This window comes from Meleagris gallopavo, chromosome 2, assembly GCF_000146605.3.
Source record: "Meleagris gallopavo isolate NT-WF06-2002-E0010 breed Aviagen turkey brand Nicholas breeding stock chromosome 2, Turkey_5.1, whole genome shotgun sequence".
Lineage (NCBI taxonomy): Eukaryota > Metazoa > Chordata > Aves > Galliformes > Phasianidae > Meleagris > Meleagris gallopavo.
The window spans coordinates 31,860,380-31,875,145 of record NC_015012.2 but is presented as its reverse complement, the minus strand read 5'-3'; the positions used below and the strand labels follow the sequence as shown (position 1 = coordinate 31,875,145).

Below are 14,766 nucleotides of genomic sequence, written 5' to 3'. Positions count from 1 at the left end.
TCCTGGCATCTGAGGATTACAGATCAGCATCCTGCTCATCTGTCTGTTCTTCTTTATGGGCACAGGCAGGATTTCAGTACTTAACAGAAGACATACAGGGAAATCTGCTTCTAATGTAAGAAAATACAAACACTGATTAACACGATACAACTGCTTTGTGCTGGCTTTCCTTGATACATTTCCTTCCATTTTAAAGACACGGATGAATGTCAGGACCCAAACAGCTGTATTGATGGCCAGTGCATTAACACAGAAGGATCTTACAACTGTTTCTGTACACACCCAATGGTTTTGGACGCAACAGAAAAGCGATGCATCAGACCAGCAGATTCAAGTGGTATGATCCATTATATATATTCCTGGAGTGAGTACACCTCTATAAGGTGGTGCTGACATGGCTACAGACCACAGTAAGCTTAGCATGGGTCGTGCTTGGATGAGCCTGCTCTTTTTTTTCCCAGAGAATTTTGGAGGGCATTGCTTAGTTCATCACCTGTTTATCCAGAAGGCAACATGATGTAGGACTCCACAGGGCTCTACCTTGCCATGTTAGACAGGAGACTGCTGAAAGTATCAATTAAAATTAGGCTTGGGCTGGGGAGTTTTCCACTGTTGATTCATCAGCCCTGCATTGGCCTCCTATAGCTTTGTATGCAAAGAGGTGCATCTTGCTTGCAGGCTCTGTGAGACTGGGATTTGGCTGTGGGCTAACTCTGGAATTAGTCCACTCTAATTCAGAATGAATGACTGTGAGCTTCTACCATTGGAATAAAACCAGGAATAACAAGATACAGAAGAAAACAGCTTAAGTTATATCTGTGCTTTCAATTGATTAATATTTGAGGTTGCATCAGGCTCGCATTTTCAAGCTGTGAGCTGCAGTGACGTTATTTAAATAATTTTTTTTTCATGTTCTTTTGATTTCAGTAGACACTGATTTCTGAAAAAGATGTCAGCTATTCTGAGATTCTTAGAAATGTTTCAGAAATCCAGAGCATTTATTCAGTCTGTACAGCTTAGTCTATGCCATGCTCAACTTTTAAAGAAACATTACAATGTTTTTTATTAGTATTGGCATTGCATAACCATAATCCAGACCTCTGGTCCCTGTAACTCTCAATAAATTTTCCTAAGGTGCTTCTGTGAAAGGAAATGTGGATATACAGACCAAGCGCCTGGTTTAGTCATGCAGAATTACAGAACTGGTATTTTTGAGGAGCAATGTAGTCATCCTCTTGCCTGGAACTGTGAAAGAACAACAGCATTCCTATGGTTCAGTCTCGAGTTAAACAAACAAAAAGTAGGATTGTTCTTTGCTTTCATCTAGGATTTGAAGAGAAAAGGGCCCAAAAGGGTGTTCCATCATTCAAAACTGTGGCGAATACAGCAATGACCTTTTCACCCAGCACAAAGCACTCAAGCCTTGTATCACTACTGGCACTGTCCTCCCTGCTGCAGAGGACAGCGCACACTGGTTCCTTTGTACCAGCAGAGTTTGGAGCTGGTTGCAGATAACCAATGCTGCTCTTCACTGCATGTTCTGGCAAGTTCTTAGCGAGTATCTACCTAGATCTTTACACTTGCAGAACACACTGTAGATTTTTGTTTTATACTTACCTGTGCGCTACTGCATCTTTTACGCTGCATGTAAAAATGCAGTTAATATTTGTATGATTTGGTTTGTGACAACTCTTATATTTTGTTCTGTGTTGGAACAAAATCAAAACCTTTCAGATGTTTTTACAAAACAATTGTGCTGTGGTTTTTACTTTCCAAGTAGATTAGGTTTTCTGTTCTTCTCTCTGATCAACAGTTTTCAGATTGCTAGGACTAGGAAATAATTGTTGCTGCTGAGAGTTTTGTAAGAACTAGTACGCCTCTGATATATTCCAGCTCTAACAAAAATACATGTTTTGTTAATGTTCATAAGAATGTGACAGTAGTTCACAGCAGTATTCCGTCTCTAACAATAGCTGTAAGTGGATTATTAGGGACCAGAAGAGAGCAGATAAACAATACTTCCCCTCATCCCCCACCCCAACATTCTCCCAGCCTCTAACTATTTTCAGCTGATGGGATTTCATTAGTCTGATGCAGTGTTTAGTTAATGGGACTCTTCCAAGAATTTATCCAGTCTCCTGTTGAGCCCATGTAAAATTGTCATTCAACTCTTAACAGTAACAGTTCCTTCTGATGCTATTGCTAGACATATAAGAAAAGCAAAGTAACCCTTATTAAAGGTTCATTCCAGTAATTCCCCAAATATTCACCACTGTCCTAACACTGCTTTTTTTTTTTTTTAGATCTATGCAAACTTCCATGAGAGCAAAGTTGAGTCAGTGCTAAGCATTCAGCAATATTCCTCCAAGATCATGTAGTCCAACTGTCCACCTACCACCAGTATTTCCTATTAAACCCTGTCCCTTAGTACAACATCTAAATTTTTCCTGAACACTTCCAGGGATGGTGACTCCACCACCTCCCTAGGCAGCCCGTTCCAGTGTCTGACCGCTCTTTCAGAGAAGTTTTTCCTAACAACCAATCTGAATCTCCTTGGTCACAATTTGAGACCATTCCCTCTAGTTCTATAACTAATTATTAATAATTATTAACTGTTAATAATTACTAATAATTATTACCATTAATGAATGGCTATCTCCTTCGGAAATTTTAGTTTTTGTGTATTTTGTGTCTAATAATGCCATTGAAAAATCAAAATCTCAAGGGATGAGTCACCAAGCATTTAAAAATGCCTGAATTTGTGTTTAGTAAAGCCTGTCTTGTCGTGGATTCACAAGCAGTAAAGTTAGGTTAATCTCTAGTGTGTATTTACAAAACTCTGCATTATGCCAGTATCTATTTTTAAATAATAGTGCTGCAAATATGATGTAATACTGTCTTCTTCATCAGAACAAACTGAAGAAACTGAGGTCTACCAGGATCTTTGCTGGCAGCATCTAAGTGACGATTTTGTTTGTAGTCGACCTCTGGTTGGAAAGCAGACTACATACACTGAGTGCTGTTGCTTGTATGGTGAAGCCTGGGGCATGCAGTGTGCCTTGTGCCCGATGAAAGAATCAGGTAAGGAAATGAATGTTTCCATTCTTGGAACAAATTCTGACATGTTTAGTCTCTTGCATCTATACCTGGGCTAGTAATGAACAAAAACCCGTAATCCTTTAAAAGCTAATGGAAATTGTTCTCCCTAAATAAGGGGAAGTCATTACAGTCCAGATTTTGAAAATGTACTGCTTTTATTTTTTGGCACTTATTGGAACCACTTCTTTTGGGTGAATCTCTGAGTGACTGGCAGTGTAGGACCCTAGTGAAAATAGGAGGGCATCTTAAGAGTAGCAGAATTCCTTACTCTGAAAGAGAAATTAAAAACTATCTCTGAAAAGATACACACAGTTCATGTGCACACACATGCTAATTCTCAGCAGGCTACATAAATGATTCCAATTTTTGTTGCAGGTATTACACATACAGATATATTTTCAGCGTGACGTTCTGCCAGGCTGGCTGTGAATAGATGTTTGCTTGATAAGGGTCTGCTAAATAGTGGTTTCAAATCACTAAATCAAAGAAATAGTTGTTATTATATGGTTACATGCTTGGTTATTATGAAATGTTTAGAGAAGCAATTTAAGATAGGTAAGGGAAATGAAGTACAAGTAAGGACTAAAGTATTTCCAGGGATATTAAAGAGTGTTTTAGAGCACAAACTGACTAACAGGTCATATTTTTTTATTACTACATTTTGGTTTAGTGTTTAGAAATTACACATTGTTCCAAGATACTTCAAGTAGAAACTATGTCTTGTGGCGAGTATAAAAGCTAAACAGATGTAGAGATATGCTGTTATTGACACAGACATTTTCTGTGAGCTGAAAACTGGAGAAGAGACACACGGAAGCAACAGAGTTGTATGTCAGCACATGAGGTGATACATCAATACCTTTAACAGCCCTGGTATTATAGAATCTGGTACCATACTAACTTGTATGCAATCACTGTAACTTCTCCCGTATAAACTATTGAAGGGCCTAGTTTGGATGTCTTTCTTACAAGGTGTCTTTCAGAAACATGGTTCAAAGTACACAGAAAAGCTTATCAAAGTACTAATGGAGCTGTGTTCTTGTCTGCCTGGGTTTTATCTTCTTAGAATTCACTTGCAAGTTCCTTGAACTGTTCATATATATCTTTCTGTGTTTGAGTTTGCTTTGGAAGTACAGCAACTGAAAAAAAAAATCTGACTTTGGTGTTGACCAGAGTAACTACTGGTTAATGCTCACTCTTCTTCAGGAGACTGAAGAAGAAAAACAGCATGACATTAGCTGGACATGTACAGAAATGAAATTACTACATCGGCTAGAATAACAATTAAAATGGAATTTAAAAAAAACACAAGGCAATAATTCATGGTGAGAATTGTTGTGTTGACCTGGAGCTCCTCAGATGGAAAGACAGAGCAGAATAAAGTAGAGTAAATCTGAAAAAGAACAGAGAATTACCACGATGGTCAGGGAATGGAAAACCCATCTTAAAAGGGTAGATGTAAAAAGCCAAACTTAAATGTAGAGTAAGGGTTATTAATGTTAAGACTCTCTGCTATATCAACATCACAGAGAAGTCCCACTAGCTTTTAAATAATGATATCCATGTAAAACAATGAGGGAACAAGTTCAGTTTGAACATATTTAGACTTGAAATTAGATCGGTTTTAATCCATCCAGAATCCACAGGATTCTGAAGCAGCAACCCTGTGACAACGGTGGGATGCAGATCCCAACTAACTAGAAAAGACATGAGTAGTTCTTTAAAGAAATGACATGAAGGATCACGATGGATAACCAGATGCCAGAAGTCACTTGGATGCTCCTCAAAGCTGAAGAGCATTGCAAAGTATCTGCCTTAAGTGAAAGTACAAGGCATACTTTGATTTCAGACTACTTAAATTGGATTGGAATATAGAGAGTTGGATTGGAATATAGAGAGTTAAAAAGAACAAAAGCATACTGAATCTTTAGTATGTCAGAAAAAACAGCATTCCTTAGTGTAGGTGGTACATGCTCATGTGTCCTTGCACATGTGCACATGCACACACACAAACCTGGACACCTTTCTCTGTTTTCAGGAACATTTACCAAGAAAAATTTGAAGCTGACTGAACTGAATAAATGATTCATTTGACATGTCTTCAGTTTGTAGCACTTAAAGTGATATCATTGGCTCAAGAGAGTGCTTTCACACCTCTGGGCCAGCAGGTCACAGGTTCAGGTCCTGGCTGGGGAACCTGGAATTTCTCCATTTTTAAATAGCTGTGTATTGTGTTGGCCAAATTTACTACTGAAGGTGTTTGCTTATTTTCCAAGTTAGGGGCGTTCTGAAAATTTGTGACACAAGAAAAAGAAGATATGGAGATACATTACCACTGAAAGACTTTCACCTTGAAATGGATTAGATAACTAGATCATTTGCTGATCTGAGGTTCTTTCTTACGTTATCCATACTCTGCCTATATAAGATATTTAAGATTTACAGTTAAGGACATAAATATCATAATTATTTTAATTATCTTATACCCGAGGATCTAGATGTTGCAGTTAGAAGGAAATACAAGGCTACAGCTACGAGTGATAAAATGCTAAGCACCTTCTAAAACAAATGCATATTGTGTCCCAGCCTTTTCTGAAAGCACTTGAATTTTTCATTACAAGATTTAAATGTCCTGTATGAATAAGATCCAGCATAGAAGCAGAGGGGAGATAAAGAGTTGATCCACATAAATGAAAAAGAAATCCATCCATTCATCAGCATGGAATTTATGTAGTTGCTCACATTCTTGAAAACTACTGATACTGATTCTCCTACCTTCTGGTGCTTGATCAAGCAATTATCCCTGAAAATGATGCTACGTATTTGGAGACTGAGACAAAAAGAACTAGCAATAGTTTAAGTATTGCAACTGAGCCAGCAATGTATTACCAGAGGTAAGGCTAGTAAGTATTTTGAAGGCACCACCAAGGAATTAACTAAAAATGCTAATTCAAATTCCCAACAAAAATAGTGCAAACATCAAATATAGTGATGTGATTGAGTGCATCTTATTTGCATTAACAATTTTGCAGGGTAGGCCTTCTTGTCATTAAAAGAAGGAAGCAAGGACAGTTTGATTCCAATCACACAGCTTCTAACATGACAATCTTATGATACCATTATATTACAGAAAAAGACTTTCACTGTTCGCACCCAATACCAAAGTTGAAAAGTTTTGAAAATTTAAGTTTTGGTTCTTTTCCTGGAATTACTGCAATCTTAAGCTGTACTTGCCCAAAGAACTTTCAGTTATTGTTGTCAAGAAACCTTTGAGTTTCTTAAAAACCCATTTGAAGTTTTAAATATCATTTGCAATCTCTAATAATTGACAGATTGATAAAGTTTGCGAAAGTGGATATTTTTGTTTTAGATAACAAAAGTAAAGCACTCTTTCTTTAAAAAACCTGTCAGCCAACCTGCCTTCAGATGTTCTGCTTCTTCACTCAATTTACTGTTAGTGTTGTGAAGACCCAACAATTTCCATATGGAGTGCATGCTCTAGTAATTGGCATCAGGACAGACTCCAATGGGTTTAACAGCTGGGTCAAAGTGTCCCTGCCAAAAAATGGAGAAATAGGACAAGACTGAAAAAAATCTGGAATCCAGAAGTAAGCCATAGACATCTCATGCTAACCTGAACATGTAACACCCGCATTAAAAATCTGCTGAGACTCCAGAAGCTCCTGTGAGACCCTTATGGGATGTAAATGAATGTTAGGTAAGGTGTGTTGTTTCATGGTACATTAAGTTTGAAGGGAGGAGATAGAAGTTAGAAAATGTTGAGTAAGGAAGTGTGTCAGGGTCAGTGTTTAATTTAAGGAGACTCTCTGTTTTTATATTTGTAAAATGTTTTTCAGAAACCTGCCTAGGACTTTGTTTTTTGCAGTGCAGTACCTCCTTTGCTTCAGTAAGCAGCTTAGGATGCTAGGAAGGTGGAGTTAGTGCCCCTGGACTAAAGATATGCCAGCCTGTTAAAGGGGATGTCTTCTCTTCCTGTATGTAGGTAGCTCCCAAGTTCTGATATGGAAAAAGGTGGTAGGACTGGGGCTCTGCATTTCTTACAGACATTTTAATAACTATTTGCTGAGGATAAGGATACATTGCTGCATCTATAGCAAAATATATAGCATATATAACTTGGTGATCTGACTACTAAGATAATGTCATTAGGACATTCGTGCAACTGTAGAGAATACTACTGTTCCATTTTTCAGCCTGATTACCTGTTTAAACTTACACTTTTTCAGCATTTTACTCCGATAGTTTGTGAGTAAGCATTTTAACTGGAACCATTTTGTTTCAGAAGATCTACAGAAATAGCAATGAAAACTCCAGTCACTAGATGTTACAGGAGTTTATACTTTCCTAATAGGAAGTGCCTATGTCCATGGCAGGGAGGCTGGAACTAGTTGGTTTTAAGATCCCTTCCAAGTCAAATCATCATACAATTCTCTGATTCTGTATTTTGTGTTATCAAGAACTGCTGAAGACTTGTGCTGCACTTAAAGTTTCTCTTTATCTCCACTGTAGTATAGGCAAAGCCCAGACTACTGAGAGAACTACTAAGGGCTAATGTGAGTCATCTGGAGTGTTATGTAGGAGAATGTAGGATTCCTCTTGGCCAATTTTATGCTTTTTATACAGAAAACCTGCATGTGTTTCAGTCCTTCTCATTCCACCAGGAAAAAGAAATAAGCACCGTGACGGTTAGATTTGTCTGACCTATTCTAGACATCTACTTCAGAATGAGATGGTGTCCTAAAAGTAGTTATGTCTTTCAGTGGACTAAGAAGGAGCACTGGATGACTAACTGAGGTGCAGACCATGGAGATGCCTACATATGATGGTTGAACTTCATGGCTTCTGGCAGAACAGGTTATTTGGATTGCATTTTTGTGGCAAGGAACTTTGTGTATCCTTTGTAAACATTCTGAGTTAGTTCTGGGCTGAGCTTCCATATTATGAGAACATGTTGTTCCCTCTGAGTTCTGGCTAGTGTCACTCATGAAGATCTTGAAGTACAAGGGAAACCGATGTGTATAAATGAAGAGTTTCCATCTTTACCATCAAGATGGTAAAGCAGCAGAGAGACACTGGATTGATTTCTGGAGATCATTGTTCATCTTTCCATTTAGGATGGCATTCTGCCTACTTCCTTTCTGGTATGGATCCTGGACAAATGAATTACCTTTGGGGCACAGAAAATAGTGGTGATTGGGTCTTGAATATTTAAAGTCTTATGCTCCATTGTGCAGATTTTTGGCTGCTTTCATTTCTGTCAATGATTTTCAATGTTTTTTTTCTGAAGTGTAGCAGAATAACTTTGGAAGGGTTTTACTCATGGAACCTCATATTCCATGCATATGTGTAAATCAGCAAGAAGTCAGAAGGCCATCTGCAAAGCTGTGGCAGAAATACTCTGACTTTTAACAATCTACCACAAGCAATAGGAGAAAAGCTTGTTTTAGGAAACATGAGCAGCCTCAGATGAGGAACACAAGGAAGATTTTAATATCATGAGGTTGGTACTTCCTTCAATTTTAACCAGAGCTTTATAGCCACTGTGAGTTTTCCTCAGCAATTTCATTTAGAATTTCTTCATGCAAAGACATGTTATGTCATGAAAAGTCCTAGTACCTTTTATGTTTTCTTGAGTACCAAGAGTTGTAGCGTATATATGAATGCAGTCTACCACAAACCTCAGCATCTGTTTGTGAAAGATGTTGATAAAATTATCTAAATTGTCAAACAGCACAGTCTAAAGGTACTACAGAAATATTTTCAGCTTTAGCTCACAAGTGATGCGATCTCCTGAGACAGCAGAAACTCAGCCTATTCAGACTGATGTCCAGAAGCTGATTGGGAAAGTACATTCATTACATGTAATACATGTTTTGTTGGCTTTGTCCTTCCCTCCAGTAATGTCTTCCATAGTCGATCTGTTGCATTTTTAAATAACATGAAGGGACTGCCATGGTGCTGATAGCCTCGGCTGCTTTTTAGTTTGTGCAATGATGACAGTTCTAAGAAGCTGGAAGAGAAATAAAGCTTGCTTTATAGGCAGGAGGGAGGACTGGCTGTGGTTCAATCACGGTTATGTCAAGAAACGCTTTTTTAATATAGTATTTTGTCTTAGATGCATGAAATAGGGAATGTTCTTTCTGATTAGAGAGTTTAGTATTTCTATGACTCCAGGTGCAAGAAAGGCCCGCACAGGCTTGTGCAGTTACAACTTTATGCAAATTATATGTGCAGCTGCACTTGTGCTAACAAGAATCTCAAAGCGGTCAATCCATCCCTTTTATGTTCTGTGGTCTTGTCAGCCTAACTTTCACCACCAATTATGGCTAACATCTGTGCCAGTATGCATGAGCATCTAGCTGTAATCCCATAATGTATTTGTTTTATGTGCATGCATCTGCCTTAGAAAATGTCCTGTATGATTTTGGAAGCATAAATCAGCTTCCTTTTATAATAGCTCTCCTTACACAATATAATATATATATATATATAATAGCTCTTATTACACAATAAGCTGTCTCAATGCTTCATATGAATGTTGTGAGAAAAACACAGAAAGTTATGAGGCAACACAGATTAACTCCTATTAAAAGTGCTGCCCTTTTCCCCTGTAACTGTAGTCGTATTATTATTGCTGATCGCAGCCAGAAGATGAGCTAGCAGAGAAAATGAATCCATGTGAAAAAAGTTCTAGTACTGACTGTGATTATAGAAAACACTTTTTTCATCATTTTATATGAAAGACTATTTTGAAAGCGGGAATTAATTTCTATGACAGCTAAAATGTTTTTGTAATTCAGAGGTTGTTACAGATTCCTCCTTGTTCTCTGTCTCCCTCCTGCCTTCATGATGTCATCCTCCTCCGGCCATCTCCCCAGGGCAGCATCATGCTGTTCACTCATTTGTACACTTGCTGCAGCTTTCTGTGCACTATTCAATGTCTTCACCAGAGTATCTTATAGCACTTTGTTTAAATTTGCTTCCCTGGGAAATTGTGACCAGCGCAGTGCGGTGACCTAAAATATATTTTTAATTGGAACTGTAGGAACGTAGCATAGCAAGGGGAAAAGTTTAAAACAACAACAATTATACATACACATCTGTCTTGCAGTAACTTGTTCTATCATCCAGAGAGGGAATCTAAAGGCATCCAAGTCTCTGACTGACTTTGATTCAAAACGCCAGTTCTCAAGATTTTCCATAGCATGTTCCTCCTAAGGGCCTTCCAATCTGTACTTTCCTCTCTGCCCACCCTTTCCTTCCCTAGGGAGAAAAGCAAGTACAACTACATGGTGCATTTGGTTATTGGTCCTGAATTTCTGCTTATGATTTCTTAGGTGGCTTGCTGTTGCTCTCCTTGGGTTTATCTAGTAGCTGAATCAACAATTACTTGGACAATTAAAAATAGCATACAGTATACAAAGGTTATTATAGGTAATTCTGAAGTCATCACAGTATGTATCAAAACAAGCGTGTACATTCTATATAGGTAGTATAGATGTATACATTGTAAAGTTAAGACTACTTAAATGCTTTGCAAGCTTCTGTACTAGAACTGTATATACAGGTAATGTATGAACTATTAAGGATCAGACTGCTATTACAAATGGTTAATTAAGCATGATGTGGACTCCAAGAGTTTAACAGAGTATTACAGTTGTAAATATAGCCTTGTAGAAGACATTGATACAGTTAAAACTCATTGTAACAAAGGCAAATCTTACAGTAAGCTCTAAAACAACTATTCATCATTTTGCTGCCGCTAATTTAGTTATAATGAGAACTAAAAATGCAGACATTTCACAACGTGACCGGCAAAGGATCAGTATGGCAGGAAACAAACTTCTCTTGTCAACGTTCCTTTATTTTTATTTAGATAATAAACAATATTCCATGGACAACTATGCAAGACAAAATAATCTTGCACAATCTTGAAGTTACATCCATGAGATCTCTAGCACTATAGATTTTCAGATGTTCTGACTGCTTACCTCTGAAGAAAACCATTGTTTCTACTGCTGAAGTTACTAAGAACAAAACAAGTAGAGGGTAATCAGAAAAGCCAACTTGGAGTTGTGCTTTTATACATCTGCACAGCTTCCATCCGTTTATCTATCAAAACTCTTGGGCATGAATAAGTAGTTCAGCACAAAAGAATGGAAGAGTCAGTCTGAGATGACAACCCAGCTGTTTCTGTACTTTGAAGTAAAATGAGGGGGAAGGAAAAAATAAGGTGTTTCTGGTAACAACTGTAAGAACTGTTTGTTATCACAGTAACTCAGTGGGAAGCTGCGCATTAAGGTATGTAGGTAACATTATATACTGAGGTTTTTTTTTATGCTGGCTGATTTGTTTGAGTGCCATGGGCTATCTCTCTTGGGCAGTGTCCTTTTTCACCTGAGTGAGGAGGAGGGGATTGTTCAGATATACAGATTACTGTGTCTAAATATAATATAAAGGAGCAGAACGGACAAAACCCTTGCACTTGGAGCAGAAGGTGGTGAGGTTTAGAAGGATTTCTAAGTTGCATTCTGCAGACTTGGGCTGGAACCCAGTGGCAGTTTTACGAAACGCAATGACAAGCTCTGCACTCAGTAATTCACAAGAGCCGAGTTGCTGGTGACAGAATTCAAGCAGATTTTTGAGCACCTTATTCTTTTTGGTATGGTGTGAAGCCATCCCATGTGAAGGAGATGACAGTACCTAGGAAAACCAAAAGACAATGCTGAGCAGCAAAAGGGGCTGTCCTCTGAGCTGTCTGGAGGCAGTCTGGATATATCCGACTATTTGCTGTCTGGGACAGTTCAACACAGCATGAGGTTTCTGGCTCTGTAACCATGTGCAATTCTTGGATTTTGTATCTACTTAGGGCTTTTTTTCCTCTCTCTCTTTTTGGTGGTTTTCATTCCCGTCCTTACTCTGCCTGATTCTCAGAACACCAGGCAATCTTCACAGAAACAGATGCTAAATAGTCTGTAGCAAGCGCAAAGGAGCACCTGGATTACTGGATTTTAACAGAGTTTCCAGTCTCAAATAAATTACCATTTACTAAAAATACTGGAGACAAACTGAGGGAACACAATAAATCAAAAAAAAAAAAAAAAAAAACTCAAGCTCTGTACACCAGCATTTCAGACATGGACTCTGACACCTAAAATGAAGAGCTGCTTCGGTATGTTTTCACTCAAAAGGCAGAATTTCAGTGTAGCTATTTCTCCCATACATTTCCCCTCACCCTGTCAGGTTTGCAGCCAAGCAGACCTAGAACACCACTAACAATTAAGCCTGTGGTTTGAAGAATGGTTTGCAAAGGAGCGCATGCTATTTTGGAAGGGTTTTTACTCTGTGATTTCTGCAGGTTGGCTGGCACTGCCAGAAATACAGCTTCTTTTGCTTCCTTTGGGATGTCTTCTGCTAGCAGACAAGGGGTGGGAGAGCCTTTATTAAACCAGCAAAGAGCGTAAGCATAGCTAGTTCTGATCAGGGGTGTGCTGGCAGTGGGACACACAGCATCCCTCTGCTCAAGGCAAGAGCAGACCAGAAGAACATGACCCATAACTTCTGGTGCAGTTACTGACTGAAATCTATCCCTGGTGTTATCCCTATTATGACTTAATAGTCTGTATTTGGCTCGTTACATTTTAATGACATTCTTCTCGAAGAGACAATGCTTTGTGCGAATTGCAGATTTATGGTGTTTCTAGGAAGATAAGTTCATTTCCAGCTAATATGAGCCACAATACACTGCGGCTAATGCAACGCAGACTGTGTTACAAGTGTGATTAGTTTTATATCCTCTTTTCTTTCTCTCCTCAGAGGATTATGCCCAGCTGTGCAACATTCCTGTTCCAGGATCTCGAAGGCCATATGGACAAGATGCTTTGGTTGACTTTGAGGAGCACTACACTCCAGAAACTAATCCATACTTCGTTGAAGACCGTAAGCAAGTTTTTCTGTTATGTAAAATGCTTGAAAGGAGGGTTGTAACTTGGACTATTTCCCCGTAGCTGGCTTTATTCTTCTGTTTGCTTCTGAGTAATGTGTCCTATTTATTTTTTAGTTATTCCTATGACATTAGCTTTCAGTCAGGTGTTCTGGTTCAAGAGCCAGTGTTGTATAAGAGTCCAGTTGGGCTCGGAGTGCAATTTTAGTTTTTAATACAGTAGAGCATTCTGTGCCAAATGTACTAAATTTATATTTACCAACAGATTTACAGCTGAAGGTAGAGAGGAGCGCCAGCTTTCTTTCTCACAAATTAATTTTCCACTGGAGCTTGGGACAGAGTTCTTTGGAGTACATTTAGTTGAAAAGAGACACACACACACGAAAAAAACAAAAAGGGAAAAAGAAAAGAAATATCTCCATGCCAGTATTTCATGATTTTCCAGCACAATTCATATGAAGAAATGGGGAGAGCATGCAAGCTGTTCTCTCTCTGCAGTGAAACTACAGAAAGGATGATCAGAGAGCATGCATGCACACAACCTTCAGGCTGGAATGGGCTGCAGGCGGGGTGTGAGGGATTGTGTACAACATCTCAGATGTCCTTCAGGAATGTCCAGGCTGTTGATGGATCTGGCCCAGCTTCCTGTTATGGCCTGAGGGAAATAAATCCTTACAGACCTCAGTATATTCTTCAAAATCAGCCACTTGGTGTAGGTCCAACATTTTCATCACAGAAAAGTGGTATGTATAGCCAAAGTTGGAGGATATACACAGAGGATAGTATAGAAAGGACAGAGTAGAAAGAGCAAGGCAGAAGTAGAGAAAATAGAGACTCAAGAACTAAGACAGGATGAAATGTATAGAAAAAGACAGGAGAACAAGCAGCAGGAAAGGGAGAGAAATTTATATTGCAAGGTGGCTTTGCAAATTGGTTACAACTGCTGTAACAGTGAATAGGTAACCAGGTTTTACATAAACCCATCGATGGTTTGTGTGTTCATTCCACTAATCATACATTATGGGACAGATGGGGAGATGTATTATACTCTGTTCCATTCCAGCCCCCATTTCACCTCCACTTCTGTGCTATATATTCATTATGCTGGTAGGCCAACAGTCTCACACGCTCCAGCCTTTTTCCTTAGAAGGCCTTTTGATGTGATGGGCTGCCATCTGCAGTCCTGTTACAAACAGCTCAGTGAATTGAAAGCTGGTTGAAAAACTTATGCAGAACTAAGAGGAGCAATTCAGTCTTGCAGAAAATATGTGCAAAAAATGTCAGTTTTTTTTTTAAATACATATCCCTCTTTATACATAAATTCATAATGAAACAGGGAGCCTTTGGCTACTCACCATTGAGAATTATGACATGGAACGATGGGTAGATTACAAGTATTTGTACTGGCACTGATTGCTGAATTACCAGCCAAAGAGTTATTAACCAAACCTGCAATAGTAAAGCAGTATCTGATTTCTTCTTACTTTCCTTAAGGCAATTGAATTTAAGTATTTTCCCCCATAAACACACCTCACTTTTCTAGAATACTATTGTAAAGAACTTTTGTCTCAGACTGCACTACCGCTGCTTACTTTTGTTTACACAAAAGTCGATATACTCAAATATTAAAATAAAATGTGCAACTGAGAAAACATTGATTTAGCCTTAAAAAAAAATAGACAAAGCATGCCATTTACCAAAAA

General features: G+C 38.5%; 1 protein-coding gene across 1 annotated transcript in view; it reads left to right on the top strand.

Moving 5' to 3' along the window:
- LOC100542113 (latent-transforming growth factor beta-binding protein 1) overlaps window positions 1-13,127 on the top strand; it is a 63,135-nt gene extending 50,008 nt beyond the window's left edge. The window contains exons 20-22 of the mRNA XM_010706882.3: window positions 197-337; window positions 2,911-3,081; window positions 12,937-13,127. Of these exons, the coding sequence (XP_010705184.1) occupies window positions 197-337; window positions 2,911-3,081; window positions 12,937-13,127 (503 nt within the window). The remainder of the gene's footprint in view (window positions 1-196; window positions 338-2,910; window positions 3,082-12,936) is intronic.
- The last annotated feature ends 1,639 nt before the right edge of the window (window positions 13,128-14,766 follow it).